The sequence below is a fragment of the Octopus sinensis genome, linkage group LG21 (genome assembly GCF_006345805.1).
Source record: "Octopus sinensis linkage group LG21, ASM634580v1, whole genome shotgun sequence".
Lineage (NCBI taxonomy): Eukaryota > Metazoa > Mollusca > Cephalopoda > Octopoda > Octopodidae > Octopus > Octopus sinensis.
The window spans coordinates 18,304,783-18,329,782 of NC_043017.1; the positions used below are offsets into that span (position 1 = coordinate 18,304,783).

General features: G+C 38.3%; 1 protein-coding gene across 4 annotated transcripts in view; it reads right to left on the minus strand.

Moving 5' to 3' along the window:
- The window catches only part of LOC115222729 (outer dense fiber protein 2), a 75,234-nt gene extending 52,179 nt beyond the window's left edge, over window positions 1–23,055 (minus strand). The window contains exons 1-2 of one of the 4 annotated variants that reach the window (XM_036511912.1): window positions 23,012–23,055; window positions 12,416–12,418 (exon numbers count right to left, since the gene is read on the minus strand). In XM_036511912.1, coding sequence (XP_036367805.1) covers window positions 12,416–12,418; window positions 23,012–23,040 — 32 coding nt within the window. In that variant the 5' untranslated portion in view covers window positions 23,041–23,055. Of the gene's footprint in view, window positions 1–12,415; window positions 12,419–14,931; window positions 15,393–17,237; window positions 17,550–23,011 lie in introns of those variants that run through there. The other 3 variants (XM_036511910.1, XM_036511911.1, XM_029793028.2) reach the window with 3 other exon arrangements.
- Window positions 23,056–25,000: the final 1,945 nt, after the last annotated feature.

A 25,000-nucleotide genomic window follows, 5' to 3' on the forward strand; every position in this document is an offset into this window, starting at 1 on the left:
TTTTACCTCAAGTATCAAAGCACCTAGTTCAGGAAAATTATCATTAAAAGTAATTCTATAATTCACATGATTGGTTCTACTCCTGCTTACAGATTTTGAGTTGAGATAATTTTACCTTTGCTCTCTCTCTCTCTCTCATATATATATATATATACACACACACACACACACACATATATATAGGTGCAAGCTTCTTAACCACATAGTTCTGGGTTCAGTTCCATGGTATGGCACTTTGGGCAAGTGGGTTGTCTGCAAAGTTTGTGCTGATTTATAGTAGCTTACCTTTCAACTTTACCCTCCCAGGCACCTCAATTCTGGGAAGAGGATATTTTCAAGTTAAAGGAAAAATGGAGATGCATCGTGCAACAAAATGGTTCATTAAATTGGTTGATTAAAAATGTAATGGCCAGTATTTATTGACCTTTTTCTTTCCTTTAAAAATCAGCACGAACTTTCCAGACAACCCAATACTATAGCCTTGAGCCAACCAAAGCCTTGTGAGTAGATTTGGTGGACAGAAACTGAAAGAAGCCCATCATATATATGTGTGTGTGTGTCTTTGTTTGTCCCCCCCCCATACTGCCATCGTTTGACCGGCATTGACAACCAATGCCGGTGTGTTTATGTCCCTGTAACTTAGCAGTTTGGCAAAAGAGACTGATAGAATAAATACTAGGCTTACAAAGAAGTCCTGGAGTCAAACTCATCAACTAAAAAAAAACCTTTCAGTATGGCAGCAGTCAAATGACTGAAACAAGTATATATATATAAAGACATATAATCATCATAACATATATATATATATGTAGATATTAAAAGGATGTGTTATAATACTATTCCACATATACAAAAATAGCCATACCAACAATCCAACATACCTCCATCATCAGCTGCCCCACGGATACCATAATGGTTTTGACACCTGGGAAGTACCATTCAATCTGGCAGTGTCAACGGCACTAAAATAAGTGTTGCTTTGGAACAAACGTACCTAAGAAACCAAGACTTTCAAACACCTTTACCCTATGTACTGCCACACAGTGTTTATAAATTATCTTTACAACTTCCACAATTTATTGTATTTCACAACCAATGCTCTTGGAAGTCTTCTGATGTTTTTACCGAAACTGTTTTCCAATAAACTCTGCTGGGTCAACCTTATTTTGCATATTTTATAAATTTTTCAAATTGTAAAGGTAATCTATGGACACAGTGCACACACACACACACGTACATTTCTACATTCATGCTTGAATGAACAGAAAAAAAACTTTCAGAAATTTCCTACTGTGTATGTATCTATTTTCAGTTAATAATCAACCTAACCTGAAATGAAGGTACCCACCCAACCAGAACAATTTCTTCTTTAGATTTGAAGTCTCTTCCACTACCACCACCACTATATATATATATCTATATATATATACATGCATATATAGTGTGTGCCAGTGAAATTTGATGATTGTTTTTCATGTCCCCTTTTTCAGGAATAGCTTGAAGTGTTGGCAAACAGTCAATGGTGTTTGAGAACATAAAGGTTAAAATTGTAGTTGAGAAAACGTTGGCTGACATGGAGGACTGGAAGCCATGTGAATATTGGCAAAGAGTTAGCTGTGTCATGATGATTTTCCCCACGTACCAAAATGCAACCATCATAACTGCTACTCAATGCTCTGTGATAGATTGCTAGCCACTAGACATTCTGTATTTTCTCTCTTTGTTTCTTTGTGGAAGAGTGTAGGCTCGAAATGTTAAAGACTTTTTCACTTCCCAAGTGTTATACTAATACATCTGTTTGTTGTCTACACCACCTGTCTTCATCTTTTATTTTATTTTTGTGAATTCTCCCTATATATATATATCATCATCGTTTAATGTCCGTTTTCCATGCTAGCATGGGTTGCACAGTTCGACTGGGGTCTGGGAAGCCAGGAGGCTGCACCAGGCTCAAGTCTGATCTGGCAGTGTTTCTACAGCATAAGGGCATCTTGGCATTAGGAAGGGCATCCAGCCGTAGAAACACTGCCAGAACTGACTGGGCCTGATGAAGCCTTCCAGCTTCACAGACCCCAGTTGAACCGTCCAACCCATGCTAGCATGGAGAACGGACGCTAAATGATGATGATATATATATATATATATATATATATATATATATATATATATATATAGAGAGAGAGAGAGAGAGAGAGAGATGTATTTGTTTTGAAAAATTCCTGATGTGAAATCACCTGTTGAAAAGGATATTGCTATATTTGGGGATGCCCATTCTTTTCTTTTCTTTTCTTTTTTGCCTTACAACTAAGCACACTATACACTTGTTCTTCACCTCAGCTTCATTATTATTATTTCAGTGGGCAGTTAAAGGACCCTGAATGAAGCTGCACAGAAAATTATACATGTGCAACTACCCATGCGCTGTGCAGTGGAAACATGTAGATCGTCATAACTATAAAAATATGCTGTATGAAACTGTAAAATAAAAGGAAATAAAATTTGAAGATGTACCACTCTCCATATTCTCTATCATTATAATTATTGTGAATATACACTCCAGATAATATTACCATCCAATCAAGTGAACATGGAATTACTCATCAAAGTTTACAGTGTGAGTGGCAACTCCTAGTTGTAAAAGACATTAAATACTAATTGATGTGGTTAGCCGTAACCTGGAACATAACTGAGAGCTACTGTGGTATCCATCTAGATAATATATCTCTCTAAATGCACACAGATATATATATATATATATATATTGCTTTCATCTTTTTTACTTGTTTCAGTCATATGACTGTGGCCATGTTGAAGCACAGCCTTTAGTCAAATAAATCAAGCCCAGCAATTATTCTTTGTAAGCCTAGTACTTTTTCAATTGGTCTCTTTTACCAAACTGCTAAGTTGTGGGAATGTAAACACACCAACACCAGTTATGAAGTGACACACAAGTACATATATATGATGGGCTTCTTTCAGTTTCCGTCTATCAAATCCACTCACATAGCTTTGGTCAACCCGAGGCTATAATAGAAGACACATACCCAAGGTGCCACGCAGTGGGACTGAACCTGGAACCATGTGGTTGGGAAGCAAGCTTCTTACCACACAGCCACTCCTATATGTATATTTCCACCTTGCGTCTCCCCCTCCCAATCAACAACCAAAACTCCAGCCTATGTCAGAGCAATTCTGAGGCAGTCCTTGAACCTCATTTCCAGTTTTACGTGCTGGCCACCTACCATCTTCCAGCTCACCATACAAAAGTTGCTTAGGAAATCTTTCATCATTCATTCGTGTGTGAGAAGACTCGGCAGGACTAGTGAGACCATAACCCGGTGGCCTCTACCTGGGATGTAGCCAGTCGACTTATGCATACCTTTCCTTCTTGGGACACAAAACTCCACTTGTGAAGACCCGTTGAGGCAAGTGGAAATCGAAATCAGAACCAAAATCGAAGTTGATCAACATCAATGGAAATTGCAGCTGTGATACCAGTGCCGGTGGCACGTAAGCAAACCATCCAATCGTGGCCATTGCCAGCGCCGCCCTGAATGGCCTCCGTGCCGGTGGCACGTAAAAAGCACCATCCGACCGTGGCCGTTTGCCAGCCCCGTCTAGCACCTGTGCCGGTGACATGTAAAAAGCACCACTACACTCACGGAGTGGTTGGCGTTAGGAAGGGCATCCAGCCATAGAAACATTGCCAGACCAGACTGGGCCTGGTGCAGCCTTCTGGCTTCCCAGACCCCAGTTGAACCGTCCAACCCATGCCAGCATGGAAAGCGGATGCTAAATGATGATGATTCTCACCAGATGTCCACAGCTGTGCATTATGCAACAGCAGGCAAATCTTTGGCTAGGCCCTAGAGTCACACAAGGCCTCACATTCCAACATCAATGACTCAATGATTCTTTCTAGCAATGGCTTTGCTCATATATGAGAAAGCAGCTACTTTGTATCAGATATCTGTATAAAGCAAAAATTTGCAAACGGCATATCACAGTGCACCTCTGTTTTATGACAATATAAGTCCCCTTACACAGAGATAAGTAGGTGCAGTGAGAAATGAGATAAAAGGAAAATATATGTGTATGAGAGAGAGAGAGAAAGAGAGAGCAAGAGATGCATGAGTGAGAGAGGCAGAAAAAGAATATGTGAAAGATAAGGGGAAAGAGTGTGTGTGAGAGGAGAGAGAGAAACAGATCACTGTTGGTGTCACTGTTGTTGTAAGCTTATACAGTGATAAATCAAAAAAAAAAAGAAAGAAAAGAAAGATCCATTTAATCTTCAAATGGTCGTTATGTCAACCTTAAGTGTTCCCCATTTCCAAGCTTCAAGAATACACATCAAGTCATTACACAAAACATGTTAGAACAAGTTGAAAAATTTTTTTAAACTTGATACAAAACCAATTCTAATGATTTTCCTTATTTGTTTGTTGTAATTATCAGCTAAAGCAAGAGGCCAATGTAGGTGAACGTCTCCTTGAATTACGTTCATTCATCCCAACTTAATGCAAATTGCAATTTCATTCTTTTCTACTCACTCACCACTGTACAATGAATGGTGTGTATCTATTTGACTGTAAAACAAAGAGCAGCCTGCATAGCTTGAATGTTTAAATGTCTGGTGACTGATCAGTTCCAAGACATTTGTATGTCACACACATACATACACACACATATATACGTATTTCTTTATTACCCACAAGGGGCTAAACACAGAGGGGACAGACATAGGTATTAAGTCGATTACAACGACCCCAGTGTGTAACTGGTACTTAATTTATCGACCCCGAAAGGATGAAAGGCAAAGTCGACCTTGGCGGAATTTGAACTCAGAACGCAGCGGCGGACGAAATACCGCAAAGCATTTCGCCCGGCGTGCTAACGTTTCTGCCAGCTCACATATATACGGAGAGAAAGAAACATGGCAAAAGTGGAGCAAGTTGCTAACTCTTTGCCTCATTCTAAAAATTAATTTAATATTGATGGCCCAAAATAGGGACTACATCAGGCGAAGAGCTAGGCTCTTGCTGCACTTTTGCCACATATATATATATATATATATGGAGGCGCAATGGCCCAGTGGTTAGGGCAGCGGACTCGTGGTTTCGATTCCCAGACCGGGCGTTGTGAGTGTTTATTGAGCGAAAACACCTAAAGCTCCATGAGGCTCCGGCAGGGGGTGGTGGCGATCCCTGCTGTACTCTTTCACCACAACTTTCTCTCACTCTTTCTTCTGTTGGCCTGCTTGCTTAACCAGCGGAGTGGCGTCATTTGAAGGCTAAAACAATGCGAAGCGCTTTGTGACCAGCGATGTGTAGCAACATCTGATAGCCTGGTCGGTCAACGTGATATATATATATATATTATGGAGATGTACTTGCATAGCAAGTAATTTGATCTGAGATTGTGTGCTGAAACAAAAACAATTACGTGGAAAGTTTTTAAAAGCCATTTAAAAACACACAAAAAACTGTTAGATTCACTTCAACATTTAAATTTAATTTGTGTCAAAATATTTGTTGCTTTGAAACCGTGACTTGTTCACTGACAAAATTTCATGCTGCATATATATATATATATATACATAATTAATAAACATATATCAGAAAAGAAGCAAACTCTAAAGAATAGAGCAGTAATTATTACAGCAAAATTTTTTTATAACTTGGACAGAGTTGTTGAGTGGTGATGGGCGAGACATAGACACAAAGATGTGCGCATACACACACACATATATATATATATATATGCACATACACACACAACAGGATTCTTTCAGTTTCCATCAACCAAATTCACTCACAAGGCCTTGGTCGGCCCAAAGCTATAGTAGAAGACACTTGCCTAAGATGCCATGCAGTGGGACTGAACCTGGGACCACGTTGTTGGGAAGCAAGCTTCTTTATTTCTTTTAAATTACCATAAAGGCATTACATAGAGGGGGCCACTACAACACATGTGGGACATATAACAATTAAAATAAAAATATGATGCTATGAATGACACATGAAAATGAATATGAAAAACATTAAAATCAAAATATTAAAATAATGATACATGAATGAAGCCTGAGAAATGAGAATATGAAAACTCATAAAGCAAAATATGCCAAATATGCTCCTTTGTCACTTCCATTATAGCTTTGAAAGAATAACTAAAAATCGAACAGCACTTTTCAAAACTTGCACTAAGAATAAGATTCTTTGTCCCCAGTAGGGGTAGGAGCTTTCTAAACTTTGCCCAGGCTATTCTTATTCTAGTAGTAACACTCTCTGAGCATCCACACCCACTACTAACTTGGTCACCTAGGTAGCGGAAACTATCAACTACTTCTAGTTTCTCCCCCAGGAATGTAATCGAATCTGTTTTCTGAGTATCAATTACCACCTGCTTTTATAGCAAGTTGATACAGGTAGTTTATCCCATACCCCTCTGACCTTTAGTTCATGTAATTGAAAAAACTGCATTATTGATGGGATGACCCAATACTGGATAGAATATTATCATTGTAAAATGAAATACCATGTCTCTACCAGCAATTAATATTTACAAAGCAGCTGCCAGAAATGTGTTTAATATGTAAATTAGTCTATTCAATTGTGTTACAGAGCTAAACTCAGTGGGTATTTAAGAAATGCATCCATGGATGGCTGATGGGTCGGATGTGGTGTTGAAGGAGCAGTAAGAACTGAAACATGCATATACATCTGTAACCTGTTTTTTCCTATCTTTGATTGCATTGTTTACATTAGATATATCCATATATGAAACATTCCTTCAGTGGTGGCTCTGATTTTCTGTAGAGATAAACTTAAGAATAAGAACATCTCACTGCTAATACAAAAGTAAGGCATAATATTGATTTGTAAACCTTTAATGTACTTGGTAGTATATTCTGCTTGCAAAATGAATTACTGTGTCTTTGCTAGCGATTAATATTAATGTTTCATGTTTTGTAAAGTCTGAACTGGTGGTGCACTCCATGCATTTGCTGTTTGGAATGTCTGGAGGAAGCTTTTTTACTACACCCTATCTATCTATCTATCTATATAAAAACGCACACACAAATACACATGCATAATATACATTCATGCTTAATATCTACACACACACACACACACACAGATTTTACTGCTTACAATTTCTGTCCATCAGGAAACTCACCAAACCACATTTTACTTTGAAAAATATTTCAGATTCAGTTCCAAGATCTATAAATCAATTTGCTAATAAGTTCATTAATAATGCAATGCTATTATATCAATGCACAAGTAATCAATCAGGTGAAGGACTATTTATCCCAGATGATTCAATGATTTATTTATAGTGAGGGCACACAGCCTAGTGGTTAGTTTCACTATCATAAAATTAATGGGTTCAAGTTCTGGGCCAGGAAATGTGTAACATCCTTAAGCAGAGTATTATATTTTGTGTTACTCCAATCTACTTAGCTGAAAAGGAAGACCAGCTTAGTACTGGTACAGCTATCTCACCCCCAGCTTGTGGGGTAATCTTTCCCTTCACCCCCAGCTTGTGGGATAATCTTTCTCCCTCTGGCTTGTAGGGTAATCTTTCCCCTCGCCCCCAGCTTGTGGGGTAAAATTTCCCCTCACCCCCAGCTTGTAGGGTAATCTTTCTCCTCACCCCCAGCTTGTGGGGTAATCTTTCTTCCCTCCTCCAGTTTGCGGGGTGCTATTTTTCCCACCCTACCTTATGGAGCACTCTTTCTTCCTCCAGCTTATGGTGTAATCCTTCCCTCACCTTCAGCTTGTTGGGTACACTTCCCCTCACCTCCAACTTGAAAGGTACTCTTTCCCCCTTCAGCTTATGGGGTACGCTTCCTCTCATCTCCAGCCTGAGGGTGGGGTACTCTTCCCCCCACCTTCAGATTGTGGAATAACGCAGAGAGCAGTAGTTTATTTAAGAAGTCATTTACTCCAGAATTTCCATAGTGTTCAGCCAGCCCTGCAAACAAATCAAGTCAAACCAAGCATTTGAATTTAGCAATTTTGAGTTGAACTGACTTTCCCCATCACACCTTTGATGGTCAGTAATGTCATGGGTGGAAGGACTGTGAAAACCTTTTGTCTTGTTTCAAGAAAGGGTTTAGTCAAACAAATTGACCCCGGCATTTATTTAAACTTCTTTAAATCCTGATAGTTATCCTATCAGTTTCTTTTGCCAAACCACTAGGTTACAGGGATGTAAACAAACTAATACAGGTTGTCAAGCTGTATTGGGGAGGGGGAAACAAATACACAACACAGAGCTGTGACTGTGTGGTAAGAAGTTTGCTTTTCAACTAAATGATTCTGGGTCCAGTCCCACTGCATGGCACCTTAGGCAAGTATTTCTACAATAGTGCTGGACTGATCAAAGACTCGGGAATGGTTTTGGAAGGCAGAAACTGAAAGAAGCCCTTCATGTATATGTCTGTGTGTCTATGTATTTGTCCCCAACCTCCACATGACAACTGGTGATTTGTTTACATCCACATAACTTAGTGGTTTGGTAAAAGAGACCAATAGAATAAGTACCAGACTTCTTAAGAGTAAAATAAGCCGGGGTCGATTGAGAAAACATTTCAAGGCAGTGCCCTAGCATGGCCGCAGTCCAATGACTGAAACATGGTAAAAGATTACACATACACACACACGACAGGCTTTGACACAGCTTCCATCTCGCAAATTCACCCACAAAGCATTGGCTTGTCTGTGGATTACGCAACCAAAGGTTTGTAGTTGGTGATTTCGGACTCAAGCTAGGAAAACTCAGAGAAACAAACCAGTCCAGAAAAGAGAGATAAAGGGAACACAAAACCCCAGCAAAAGAGAAATTTAGGGATGTTCTAATGGAAGCACAAAGGACATATAGCATAGAGGATAATACGTAAAGACAACCTTGCCTAGGGCTACAAATCAAATCTGAGGCTGGGGCAATGTCCTGGTTAGATGAAGCATCAAATCTATTTCTGTTGAGAATGTGGTCAATCTGGTTTGGGTGTCCACTAAACTGATAGGTGATCAGATGGGTGGCTGGGTTTGTGAAGTTAGTCAGATCTCCGGTAATCTTGTTCCCTCTTCATTTCTAGAGCAAACACTGTAACCCCTTTACAGAGCATGAAATTCATTCGAGTGTTGCCCAACATGTTCACTAAAACCCACTAGCTACAATAGGAAAGTCACTTTCATTTGTCATCAAGGTAGTCTGCAAAAGGACCTTGTAAAACTGGTCCTTCAGATCATTTGCCAAACCATAATATGAAACATAGGCAGAGATAAATGTAACTATTGTTTTATCCAACAGTAATTTCACCTTCACTCTCTGGTTATCTCAGTTATTTTATCTAACCAAAAGTATGCTCACACCACCTGCCACATCACCACTGCCTGCCCAAATATAAAACATGATTCTGGATTCATTCCCACAGCATGGTACCTTGGGCATATATCTTCTACTATAGCCCTGGGCCAACCAAAACTTTGTTAGTGGATCTGGTAGACAGAAACTGAAAGAAGACAGCTGTGTGTGTGTGCATGCACGTGTGTATGTGTGTGTATGTATATATATATGTATATATATAGATATATAGATATATATATATAAATAATAATAATATTAGGGAGTATATCCAAACTTACAGGGAAAAATTAGATATAGGATTAAATTAAATTTCACAGTATAAATGTAAATTAAATTAGAGATAAAACCACTATTAGGCAACTCAAACAGTGATAGACATAAACCAAAACAAACAAAAATAAATATAACATATAATATATATATATATATATAATATAAATTTAAATATTATAATTTTAAATTTTTTAATTTATATTTTTAAATATTAATTTTTTTTTTATATATAACTAACCAAAAATATAAAAAAGTTAAATATAATATAATATAAAATAACAATAATAAGCTAGTTTGGCCTCCATACTGACAAGAAGAGATAAACATCCTTCTGTGATTCATCCAGTAATGCAGAATTGCTTGATGAAATGAATCGATGATGATGATCAACTGGATGCCCAAGTATTATACGCACTATACTGTACTAATCCTAAGGATACCAACTTTGCTGTCAAAATTATGTGATTTGTGGAAACGAGCGTAGCGATGTATTAAATATTTATTAATTCCATCCTAGACTTATTGTTATTATATTTATCCTATATTATATCTGTATAATCATGATGCAACCCCAAAAAACTGACTCACTGGTCAGTGTCATTAGATGGTAGCTGACATTATGAAGCTTTATTTGCATATCCTAACATTACCATTAACGAATTTAAAATATGTATATATATGTGTGTGTGTCTGTGTGCACTTAAGATATCTGGCAGAGTAGGATATGACCTTATGATCTAGTCAATCAGATTATTCAAGAGCGTGTCATCGCCAATGACTGGCCTAACAGCATTAAAGTCAGCTGCTACAAGTGTAGATAGAATTACAAAGGTATCAAATTGCTGAATCAAGTCATGAAAGTTAGAGAGAGAGAGAGAAAGAGTTAAAGCCCAATTTTTTTAAAAACAGAATTAGACGCAATGAAATGCAGTTCAGCTTTATGCTTGGGAGAAGTACTTAGTTAAGAATAAACCATTGTACCTGGTATTCTTTGACTTGGAGAAAAACCTTCAACAGGGTACCTTGCTCTGTGACATGGTGGGTTTTGAGGAAGCTTGGGACAGAAGAATAGCATGTGAAAGCTGTAGACAGGCGTTGTTAGTAAGGCAAGAGTTAACCATGAGTACAATGAAGAATTTAGTATACAAGTAGGCATACACCTGGGTTAAGTTCTCAGTCCTTCTCCTATTCCTCATCATCCTCCAGGTCATAGAGAATTTAAGACTTACCACCCCTGGGAACTACTATATGCTTTGATCTCACTCTCACAGTGGAATCTGTGACAGAATTGGGAAAGAAATTCCCAGTGTAGAATCAAAACCAGAAATCAAAGAGCCTTAAAGTTAACTTAGCAAAGACCAAAGTTCTAGTAAGCAAGAAAATAGACAAGACTCTACCACCTTCAGGTAAATAGCCTTGCTTGATATGTAGGAAAGGTGTAGGCAGAAATTCCATGCAGTGCAAGCTATGGACCCACAAGCAGTGCAGTGGAATCACAGAATGGTTAACAGAGAAAGGAGTGTTTGTGTGTGGAAGATGCACAGGAGACATGGGTAACTGATTGTAATCAAATGCTCTGGAAGCTCTCTAGAGGTTGTAGAGAATTTCCGTTTCTTAGATGACCTACTCAGCAGAGGAGGAGGGTGTTCCAAAAGTGTAATTGCTAGAATAAGATGGGAAAAAAATTCAGAGAGCTTTTACCTCTGTTGGCAACCAAAGATCTCTCTCTCTCTGAATGAAAGGAAGATGGTATGATGTTGTGTACAAAAAGCAATGATAGTGAGGTGCGGGCCCTAAATGCAAAGGACATGCAAAGACTAGAGAGGAACAAAGCTAGTATAGTCATTGCATGGGCAATGTTAGGGCGCATGCATAACAAAGTGCTAGTGTATTAAGGGAAAAGTTAGACTTAAGAGGAGTTAGATGTAGTGTACAGGAGAGAAGACTGAGCTGGTTCAGTCATGTGTATGGATGAGGACGGCTGCAGAAAGAAGTAGTGACCACTTAAAGTGGATGAAACTCAGGGCAGAGGAGGAAATGGAATGAGGTAATGAAAGCCAATCTCAAAATGCTGAGCATTATGGAGGAGGTAAGAAAGGAGCGAGATTGCTGTCATTTACACCACTCTTACCTGATATCACTCTCGAAGCCCTCACATATCTACCATAGCCTCCCTGAGCTACTCCTCGCCTTCCCCATCATTTGTTAATCACATCTGCCCTGTCTCCAACCATTTTTCTTCAGTTACATCCCCCTCTACCTTCCCTTACCCAGTCCAAACCTCTGCACCACTTCCCTTCTGTTCCCTCCCCACTGTACCTGAGGGTTTGTCCAAACATTTCCACCACCACATCACTCTCTCTCTCTCTCGTTTGCTCTATAGTCTGCTTTGGAATGGTTTCTCTGGCTGGACACCCTTCCTAATGCCAACCCCTTTACAGAGTGTACTGGGTGCCTTTTACGCAGTACCAACTTCAGTGACGTTAAGTAACTTTCAGGGCAAAGGCCCCTTGACTGGGAGAGGTAATCGTAATGAAGGAAGTAGTTTTTGTGCCTCTCTCGCTCTCCTTTCTTGTCCAAATGGTGTAGCCATGTACTTCCTCTACAGCAAGACATCTATCTCTATTCTTCTATCATACTTTTTAACTTATCAACAGGCACAAAAACCACTTCCCTCATTACGATTACCTCTCCCAGTCAAGGGGCCTTTGCCCTGAAAGTTATGTAACCTCACTGAAGCTGGTACTGCATAAAAGGCACCCAGTACACTCTGTAACGTGGTTAGCATTAGGAAGGGTGTCCAGCCAGAGAAACCATTCCAAAGACTATAGACTTTGGTGTGGTCCACTGGCTGACCAGATCCTGTCAAACTGTCCAACTCATGCCAGCATGGAAAACAGACATTAAATGATGATGATGATGATATATATATATATCAATGTTTGTGCGTTATTGTTCTCCACCACCCCTTGACAACTGGTACTGGTTTCTTTACATCCCTGTAAATTTCGGGCATGGAAGCACCAACAGCCAAATCTATCTGAGATGCAAGCAGACAATGAAGCCGTCCTGCATGCAGTCGTTCCGTGTCCACACATTAGTCACGTGAAGGCTTGTGTTGAGGAGCTGTTGTCTCATATAAGGTGGAACTGACTGTTTGCTGAGGCTGTAGAGGAATGTATAACCCTCCTTTGGCAGAGAAGTCACTGTCACACCACAAGAGGTTTAACAGTGACTTCGAAGTTTAGTAATCTTGTACGCTACGAAAAATTACTGAATACTTCTTAAGTTTGTTTATTATAACTTGACATAAAAAACAAACATTACTCTTTTACTTGTTTCAGTCATTTGACTGTGGCCATGCTGGAGCACTGCCTTTAGTCGAGCAAATCGACCCCAGGACTTATTCTTTGTAAGCCTAGTACTTATTCTATCGGTCTCTTTTGCCAAACCACTAACTTACGGGGACATAAACACACCAGCATCAGTTGTCAAGCAATGTTGGGGGACAAACACACACACATATATATATATATATATATATATATATATATACGACGGGCTTCTTTCAGTTTCCGTCTACCAAATTCCCTCACAAGGCTTTGGTCGGCCCGAGGCTATAATAGAAGACACTTGCCCAAGGTGCCACGCAGTGGGACTGAACCCATAACCATGTGGTTGATAAGCAGGCTACTTACCACACAGCCAATCCTGCACCTATATATATTCTTACATTAGTAAGAAAATATATTTATATATATATATATATATGCAGAGAGAAAAAGGTCGGAGGAGAATCATGAAAAGTTGTTTGTGAACAAAAAATAAAGAACATGTAGAATAAATGTGGTGTAAAAATTGTTTAATTATTTCAATACCGAATTTTGTCAAAATTAAAACGTTAATTTTGACTCCTAATGAGTATTTCTCTATTTTGGTAATTACAACTTGAACTTTAATGAAAAATATATATCTATAACAGATTTTAATAGACACATACACAATCTTCTGTTTGAGTCACTGGATTGTGGCCATTTGGGGGCACAGCTTTAAAGGATTTAAACAAATCCACCCTATCAGTTTCGTTTCTGAAAAGAGTTACGGGGACGTAAACAAACCAACACTGGCTGTCAAATGGTGGAGAGGGACAACCACACACATACACATACGTATGTATAGCCGGCTTCTTTCAGTTTCTGTCTACACAATCCATTCACAAGGCTTTGGTTGACTCAGGGCTATTGCAGAGGACAACTGCCCAAGGTGTCCCACAGTGGGATTGAAATCAGAACCGGGTGGTTGATAAGCAAGCTTCTTAACACAGTAGGCACGCCTGTGTGCAGACCTAATTAAATTTTAATTGCACGACAATTAAACGAGTACTTGGAACAACGTGAGCAATAATCCCTCGATTATCGCGGGTATTACGTTACCAACCCCCAACAGGTTAAAATCCGCGAAGTAGAAACAGTACCGTATATTTTATTAGTATTATTTTTTATGATTTGTATATATTTATTTTATTATAAATGCAAAACAACACCAGAGAGGAATCGACGTAAGTTTAAATAAACCGCGTTAGGCGAACAGCGATATGGTGAGGGACTGTTATATATTCTTGCTTATCCAACTGGGTAACTGTGACGATGACCGTATTACCGTCCGAGATCGATTAGATTTGTAGTCAACAGATTGTGGCAGGTCACGAAGTGCATAAATAAATGGCCATTTTCTTAATTGTTCTTCGTTCATCCAGTTCTCCGAGACATCACCATCATTCAAACTTCATCATTACGCAAGGTAAAGAATACTTCAGAAAAGTTTTGCCAAGTTGTGTTCTACACACGGGAATTTATACGATTATGAAGAAAAAAAAAGTTGGTGTGGATTTTAAGGAGATTTAGCTGTTATTTCGCACAACTCGTACATATGTAGCGTATACATATGTATATATGTGCATATATATATATATATATGCATGTGAGATGTGTATGTATGTGTGTATATATACTTTCCTCTCTCTCACTCAGTGCGAGACGTTCGCTTATTGTGACCACTTTAGGTTAAAAGTCTTGAACCGGTTGATAACATTAAGCAAAAGATAATACAAATACACTGAGCGTGCTTGAGAACACTAAATATGATAACAGAAGCATCACTAGTGATTATAATAAGCAGCTTCTACTGATACACACACACACACACACATATATATCTCAGAAATTTACGGAGTTTTTTTAAAAATCTACCCCACTTAAAATAACGGTTTTCAAAAATACTCACAGTTCGGGTACACCTCCTGTTTTCTCTAACTTCACACACTGGAGAGTGGTTTGTTTACGTTGGCTTAGCAACGACAGGTGCTCTCTGGGGCTGTAATACAGAGGGAGAGAGAGACAACGCGATGGTGGGATAATGGCCAGTATGTATGTAGGGTGGATGAGGGTAACCATACGGACATCTCCGACCGGAAGGGACTTCTCCCCCCTATACCCCCTCTGTGGCTGCTCGACCTACTAGAAATAGCAGCAAAGACTTCCACAACTAACGTTTTAAAGGGAAGGAGGGGATATGCAGTCCTTGATGCACTATGTCTAATTAAAAGGCAGTGTTGTCACGGCGGGAACGACTTTGGTAGTAGGTCTACGTATTGAGCACTAACATCTCTTTCGTAAAACGTTTTGTGGGCATCCGAATCGCTAGCAACAGCAAAAGAATTTTCCTTGAACCACATCTTATCTTTAAAGAGGACAAATAAGCTAATGTAATCCTATATATACTGCGGAAGAAGAATATTGACGTGATGGTCACGAGTAGAACATCTTTATATTGTTGTCAGACTTGACCTGTTGCTTCGACAACAACACGACGGGTCGTGATAATATAAAGAAAACAATCCTTTAAAATTGGGTCTTATAACTAAATCAGAAATAACCGGGAGGCGGGCGATTAATTAATTAATTAATTAATTAAATAAAAGTCTCCTGGATCTTTTAAAATTCTTTCAATCACTTGAAGTATATCAAATTCTCAGTTTTTTTTTTTGTTTTTTTTTCAAATTTTATACACGGATAACACTGCAGGTTGATAACATTAAACGAAGGATACAATACACCGAACATGCCTGGAGTACTAAATTTGATAACAATAGCATTACTAATGCTTATTACTAACAGCCTCCACATACAACACCCGTGTGTGTCTTTGTATCTGTGTTTATCTCTACACACCGCTCGACATCCAGTATTGGTTTGTTTACGTTCCCGTAATATAGCGGTTATTCGATAGAATAAACACCCGACTTTAAAATAAAACAAGTACTGATTCATTCGACTAAAACCCTCGGAGGTGGTGCCCCAGCATAGCCACAGTCCAATGACAAACAAAAAAACACGATATTTTGTAATAGTTATTAATTTTCAGTGATGTTACTAGTGTGTGTGCGCACGTGGCCCACCGCGCACGGGAATAGCCCTTTATTTTTCCGCCGTCCCATCACCGAGCCCCCAATCTTCTACAGTACCGTTCCCATAAAATTGTCACTCGAAACGGAATCGCTCCTCACTACGGCTACACTATTGTTAGTTTCCGAGTTAGCGAAAACAATATGAATTTATGCAAGAGCGTAGCTAGAGTGTGCCGCCAGAGGCAGCCTTTCCGTTTGCCACCCACCAGATTCCACAAAAAAAACAAAAACAAAACAAACATTGCCTACAGCGGACCTAAAAGTGCCGCCCCAATAACCCAACCAGCTATGCGAGTGAATTTACGAATGGATACCTCAGTATCGTAGGATGACACTGTACACACACACACACACACTTATGGTACAAACCTATACACACTTATACCCGTGTGTGGAGAGAGAGAGAAAGAGAAATAAAAACATTAAATATAGTGGAAACAACGTTTTTTTCACTTGCGGCACACCTTAACTAAAAATATAACAAAGTATAGGGAGAAAATATTCAGGTTACACTGCGGCACACCTAGCATCGTCTCGTGGGACACCAGTGTGCCGCGGCATACCGGTTGCAGAGCATTGATATAGATCAATATACAGACTTACGGAGATGTACATGCATAGCAAGTGATTTGATCTGGGATCGTGTGCTGAAACGAAAACAATTGCAGCGTGGAAGGTGTTTGTAAGCCATTTAAGAAACACACAAAAGCCGTTCGATTCACTTGCACGGATTTTTGTCAGTGAACAGGTTGCGGTCTTAAAGCGACGAAAATATTTTGACAAATTAAACTAAATGTTGAAGTGAATCGAACGGCTTTTGTGTGTTTCTTAAATGGCTTACAAACGCCTTCCACGCTGCATTATACAGACTGCGACAGAAAAACCTCCCACATTTTACACAGCCATTTTGGTGTGACACTAATGAAAGCAAACCTGTGGAAATGGTGTCTTCCTGTAGCTGATGTTTTACCATTTATTTTAGAGTTACTATCATTGTTTCCATTGATGTAGAATGTGCGTTTGCAGTTCAAATATTTATCAAGAATGATTCTAAGTGGGTTTTTTTGTTTGTCGCACCCTGTATAATAGATACAACAGTTAATCAGAAATCGGATGCACTTACAGAAGCGATAAACATTCTTGTGATCCAATGGTCCTTAAACTGTCAGCTTTGGTTGAATTTGAAAATATTAATGAGGTTAAAGATTCAAGAGCAATGGCGCGTAGCCCAGTGGTTAGGAAATTGCACTCGCGATCGCCAGATTGTGGTTTTGATTCTCGGACCGGACGGTGCGTTGTCATCTTGAGCAAAACACCCCATTTCACGTCCATTCAGCTATGAATGACCCTGCGATGGAGTGGAGTCTTGTTCAAGGGGAATAGTGTGATCTCGGTCATTTATACGCCTTGGAAACTGAATCGCTGGGCCCTATGAGTTCTGAAACTCAAGACAGTACTTTGATATAAACCCAACCGATTCCAGTTCAACACAATTAGGAAAAGCAAGCAAGGATAAGGATGACGTTGAAAGATATGAAACCAAGCTGGATTGTTAAAAATAAAAATTTTAAAAATGTCCTGCAGTGAGTTGCTAAGTTGATGCTTCTAAAACGATGCGCTTCAGTAGATTCAAGGGTCTTCATCCATTAGTAAAAACCAAGGTGTTGAATCGTTTCGACCACAACAGAAAATATCTACAAACATTGTCTGGCTCAAGTTAATGGAGATTCACTTCAAAGTTTTATAATTCCCATCCAGAACAGAAAATATATAGTTTTGTGGTCGACATTTTCGGGGCGAATAAAAAAGTAGGTATTAAGGAACCATTCACCAAGACTTCTAATTGCGAAAGCACGCAGTTGGGCAAAAGAATTTTTCGATTCTCCACCAAAGGTCCTATTTTAAATCAGTGCTGTTTCTGTATGTAAGGGCCGACAAAATACTTTGGGGAAGGAAATTGTCTAGCATCCATGGTTGATGTTCACGTGAAGTAAGTTTCTGAAATTAAGCTCTTCCTGTTTATTTTGGCGTCCGTTTTATAATTAACGACAATACAATAGATTTCCATAAGGAGACACGAACATGATGGGCAAGGGTGAAGCAACGACAGAAATAAATTTCTTGCATCGACACACGAATATATCAAGGAATGGATAATGGACGAGATGCAGAATGCAGTCTTTACATCGCGATATTCAGAAGAAGTTTCTATCATGGCGTCACTAATCAAGGAGAAGAAATAACTCAAAAAGCAGTATCGTAGCAAGGAATATTATCAGTGAAGTTAATGGAAGTCTACCGATAGTAAATGGAGTATCAGTGATTTTTACCATGAGATTTTAATTTCTGCTTAGATGGGATTTGTTCAAAGCTCCGACGCCATTTTTTGATAGAAAACCGCAACGTTACGAATAGCTTTTACTATTTTAATGAAAAACAAACAAAAAAAAAACCAGAAGTGAACAGCTTGACCCCGATGGTCTTAAATTAATGGTAGAAGTAGAGAGATATAGTGACTGATATGTTAGATAATCTGAAGCCAAAGTACCGCGTGGACCAGAAGTCCTGGAGTTACTTGAGCATTAACATCCCTGTAGAGATGCCGTTTGCAATCTCCAAATTGTTGTATAACTGCCTGCGAATAGTGCAAGCTGAGAAATGTGGGGTTTTTTTTTTATTAACTGTGGACGATCAAGACTTTTCTGCAGAATTGCCAGGTAGACAACAGGCTGGATAGTTTAGATACACTTTCCGTGAAGAGACGGAGTACCAGAAAACCCGAATGGTAAAAATATCGTTCTTAGTTTCACTGAAAAACCTCGAAAGAAGAACTACCGCCATATTTTTCTTTTTAGTTCATTAATGAAATAAAATCGTAAATTAGCAGAGTGGTGGTGTAGCAGGTAAAATGCCATCAAGGCGGCGAGCTGGCAGAAACGTTAGCACGCCGGGCGAAATGCTTAGCGGTATTTCGTCTGCGTTACGTTGAGTTCAAATTCCGCCGAGGTCGACTTTGTCTTTCATCCTTTCGGGGTCGATTAAATAAATACCAGTTACGCACTGGGGTCGATCTAATCGACTTAATCCCTATGTCTGTCCTTGTTTGTTCCCTCTGGGTTTAGCCCCTTGTGGGTAATAAAGAAATAGGTAAAATGCCATATGGTATTCATTCCGGCTCTACCACCCAGGTTAACTTTGCCTTGAGGAGTCCAATAATCCTTCTTCTCTAAGCGGCCACAATCGAATGCTGCTCCAACAATCCGCCCAACCATTAACGTTGGTAGATCTTAAGATTTTGTACTGTAAGTGTCTACCAATAACATCAATGCAATTGAACGATCTTCGTCTTCTGTTAGAGTTTGGAAACGTCCAAAATACGACACCTGGTTTGGCCTGTAGTTCAATCAACACCAGTGGTTAGCAACGCATTCTCTGCATGGAGTAAGACGGATGGAATGTGTCCATAAATCTCCTCTTTGGTCTTGCGCTCACGCCGTGTGATGCTTTTCAATCCTCATAAGAAGTAGGTGTGCATACCATCAAGACGATCTTCATGTTCGCTGGCAGAAACGTTAGCACGCAAGGCGAAATGCTTAGCCGTATTTCGTCTGCCGTTACGTTCTGAGTTCAAATTCCGCCGAGGTCGACTTTGCCTTTCATCCTTTCGTGGTCGATAAATTAAGTACCAGTTACGCACTGGGGTCGATGTAATCGACTTAATCCGTTTGTCTGTCCTTGTTTGTCCCCTCTGTGTTTAGCCCCTTGTGGGCAGTAAAGAAATAGATCTTTATGTTCCAGTTTTCGGCTCCATACAGAAGAATTTACTCTACGCACACCCTGAAGAAGACTAGACTTGCTGACTTTAAAATATTCGAGTGCCAGATGTTTTGAAGTTTGTTCGAAGTAATCCAAAGTTGCCCCTTGTATGTGAGGAAGTTTTTCGTCGATAATTGATGGATCCTCGATCACGTATTGGCATCGAATGTTTAATTCTCAAGAGTCGACTATGTTGCACGGTAAGAGGGAACCGTTCAACATTAAATTTTGTTCCCCAAAAAGCGTGAGCGAGGAAAGAAAAAATATTCAAACGATACGGTTTCGAAAAATAAAGCTTTTTTATGCGTGCGCGGGTGATGAGGGGTAGGGAGGTGAATATCGATCTGTTATATGTGCTACCAAGATTCAGATCCCATCTGTGGATCCTTGGTCGCACCTGGGTGATTCCCACCCCTATAGGGACTTGTTAATTTTCTGGTTCTTTACACGAGTAGATGTAAACCAACGCTGCCATTTGTATTTTGTATGGTGCTAAAGGTTTCCTTTTTTCAGCCCTTGTGGCCAATAAAGAAATTATTATTATTATTATTTACATAGCACAAAACGTGTCTAAATTAAAAATAGAAACATGAAAATTGTCCCAGACTAAAATGACTAACATATTTACATAGCATTTGTAACCGGGTGGATGTCGGCGTCTTCATAGTGCAGGCGAGTGCTTATAATGCGCCTTTGCGATACAACACATACTTAGACAGAAGGTGTGTGAGCATATATATATGTGTGTGTGTGTGTGTATACATACACACATATATACAAGTTATATATCACGATATATACATATACACACACATACAAGTTATATATCACGATATATACATATACACACACATACAAGTTATATATCACGATATATACATATACACACACATACAAGTTATATATCACGATATATACATATACACACACATACAAGTTATATATCACGATACATACATATATATACACACGATACATACATATATATACACACGATACATATATATATATATATATACACACACAAGTTATATAACACGATATATACATATACACACAAGTTATATAACACGATATATATATACATACACATGCGCACACAAATGTACATAAAAGATATACACAAATATACATATATACACAAACATATATACATACAGGTAAACATTCAAATAAGCATACACATACGCGTGTGTATATGTGCAGGTACATATACACACACGTAAACATACACACAAATGTATACATATGTACAAATATGCGTGTATGTATGTGTCTATATATAATCACACATCAAAGAGTGTGTGTGTGTGTATATATAGTCACACATATACGGATTGTGTGTATGTGTGTGGATTTATATATAAAATCACACACACCAAGGATGTGCGTGTTTATAATTATAACATATACGCACATAAAAGATATCACAAATATACATATATACACAAACATATATACATACAAGTAAACATGCAAATAAACATACACAATGTGTGTATATGTGCAGGTACATATACACACACGTAAACAGACATACACACAAATGTACATATGTACAAATATACGTGTATGTATGTGTCTATATATAATCACACATCAAAGAGTGTGTGTGTATATATAGTCACACATATACGGATTGTGTGTATGTGTGTGGATTTATATATAAAATCACACACACCAAAGGATGTGCGTGTTTATAATATATACACATATACATGCGCACATAAAAGATATACACAAATATACATATATACACAAACATATATACATACAAGTAAACATGCAAATAAACATACACAATGTGTGTATATGTGCAGGTACATATACACACACGTAAACATACATACACACAAATGTATACATATGTACAAATATACGTGTATGTATGTGTCTATATATAATCACACACCAAAGGGTGTGTATATATATATAGTCACACATATACAGATTGTGTGTATGTCTGTGTGGATATATTTATATATAAAATCACTCTCATCAAAGGATGTGCGTGTTTATAATATATACACATATACATGCGCACATATAAGATATACACAAATATACATATATACACAAACATATATACATACAAGTAAACATGCAAATAAACAAACACAAATGTGTGTATATGTGCAGGTACATATACACACACGTAAACATACAAACAAATGTACACACATGTACAAATGTGTGTGAATGTGTATGTATGTGTGTGTATATATATATATATATATATATATATATATATACATATATATATGTATATATATATGTATGTATATATATATATATATATATGTATATATATATAAATCACACACCAAAGGGGGTGTGTATATACATAGTCACACATACATAAGCAAATGTGTGTGTGGATATATTTATATTATGTATATAAAATCAGACACACCAAGGGCTGTGCGTGTTTATAATATATACACACATACACATTGGGTGGGGGCAAAAGTCACGCGAATTTAATTACTCATTTTAAACAATTAAAAATAAAATGGTTAATGAAACGATATCTCTTTACCAAGATAGCATTTCTGAGACGGACAAAGGGGTAGCTTTTGATATTCTGGGACCATGAAAGGAAATGGAATTAACCCAAGAAAATGGTCGCTAAAAAAAATGGCAGAAAATATGTTGGGTTGCGAACACGGTTCGACAGTCTTATCCATAGTTTATATCCTCACCATCAACAGCAATTTTACCAAGAACGAGGAAAAAGATCATAATCAAATGAAATAAAATCGTTTCGTCCCCGGCTTGTCAAGACGATTTGAACTCTCAGAATGGAGGCCTTTAAGAATTGTAATAAAAATGTAACCCGATCGTTACACAATTGTTGTGTAATAATAAAAATTTACAGTGGTTCAAGGACCGAGAGCTGGCACTTATCAAACAGGTTTCAAATTAAAAGGATATCATTGATATCCCGACGATAATGACATTTCTCCGAATTGTTCCACCATTGTCACCGGTACACGAAATGTAATCGGATGGCTTTAAAACGGGTTCGATAAGTGCCAATACACGAAACTCTCTTTCCTTGAGTCATTGTGCAGTATGTACAGTTTAATAATAATATAATAATAAAGCATAGTCGTTTTGAATTCTAGTTTCCTATTTGTATAATCAAACCTATGCTGTTTATTTCATCCATTCTGGCCATGTTCTGGAATTCTGAGATGTAAGAAATGACAGCTTGAGTTAGTACACGAAAGAGTGCAGTTGGTTTGAAGCAATGGCTAGGAAATAACGCCTTGTGATTATTAATATAAAATTATGTTTTATCAGCTTCTAAAATCAATGTCCAGCACGACATGACGTATTGCTAATCTCTCGAATTTGGACAGCAGGCGACGGTAGAGATTGCAAAGTTAATAACATTCATTTTAAGTTCAGTATTTCAAATTTCTGTCACATTTGTCATTTTAGACTTTGAACATTGAATATCTATTTTAAGATAAACAACAATTGGGTTGGGTCAGCCTACACACAAAGTAAACTATTGTATGTAATAAAACTCAAGTTTGAAAATACTTTTATGTCATGCGTTGTACTGCAGCGTACCTTAATAAGATTGTACTTTTGGATTAAATGTCATTATGTAAGAAGCCGTCGGCGCCTCCTCTGTCGTAGCAGTGGAAATGTGTTAAATGTTTTGCTAACAACGTTATCTAGAGGGCTGTTCAATTTAACCCCAAAATTATTACGATACTGTACCCTGGTCCTTTTACAGTCACCTTCGGCAAGTTTCAACTTCACCAGCATATACCACAGTCCAATGTATGCAACTACTACGGAGGCTATTATTAAACAGATTACATTCACAAAAAGTTCATTGAAAGCCATCTTCACTAAACGCCGTTTCTTCTTTGTGTTGTCTTTATTACTTCTCTTCCTCTTTGAATGTACACCAACCACTTCGTTTAAGCTGTTAACATCATTATACGCTCAGGATGACATCTGTGAAAACCGGAAATACTTTAATATGGCTATTATAGGTCGATGTAGAGTTCAAGAAAAAATGTTTCACCGACAAAGAGGGGTGAAGAGATGGAACTCAAAACACCGGAAGAGTTCATTTTATTTCGTTTCATGCTCTAATAAATAAAAACGAAGTTCGGAAGAACAAGCAACAAGCTTGTATCGTAGTTTCAATCCTTGGTTAAATTCACATACCTTGTGCCACAATTGTTCTGGAGAAAAAGCAACATTTTGTCTTCATCTTCCCTATAAACCAGTGATTCTCAACCATTTTCTACCCATAGACCCCTTTGATCCCTACTTTACTTAACTAGACCCTTGTAGCCATTTTTGATGTGTAATAATCCTACTATATTTTTGTAAATTAAATATTACTAGGAATTATATAAAAAATATTTTGTATAACCAATTTTATTGCACAAATTTTAACGGTAAAATCTTATATGGACCCTGTTTGAGAACAACTGCTATTAGACCCTCTGTCTAATAAAAAAATAATAATTAATTAAATCTAACATTTATTTTATGGACACAATTTTGAGAAAGAAAAGTGGTTGAATCCTAGAGAACAGGACTCGAGATATGTCACTCTTATTTCTTTACTGCCCACAAGGGGCTAAACATAGAGGGGACAGACAAAGGGATTAAGTCGATTAGATCGACCCAGTGCGTAACTGGTATTTATTTAATCTTCCCCGAAAGGATGAAAGACAAAGTCGACATCGGCGGAATTTGAACTCAGAACGTAACGGCAGACGAAATACCTATTTCTTTACTACCCACAAGGGGCTAAACACAGAGAGGACAAACAAGGACAGACAAAGGGATTAAGTCAATTACATCGACTCCAGTGCGTAACTGGTACTTAATTTATCGACCTTGAAAGGATGAAAGGCAAAGTCGACCTCGGCGGAATTTGAACTCAGAACATAACGGCGGACGAAATAAGGCTACGCATTTCGCCCGGTGTGCTAACGTTTCTGCCAGCTTGCCGCCTTTTGTTATGTCACTCTTGCTACGGGGTAGTTTACGTTACTAGTTACAAAACAGAAGAACACCTACCCCAAGCTA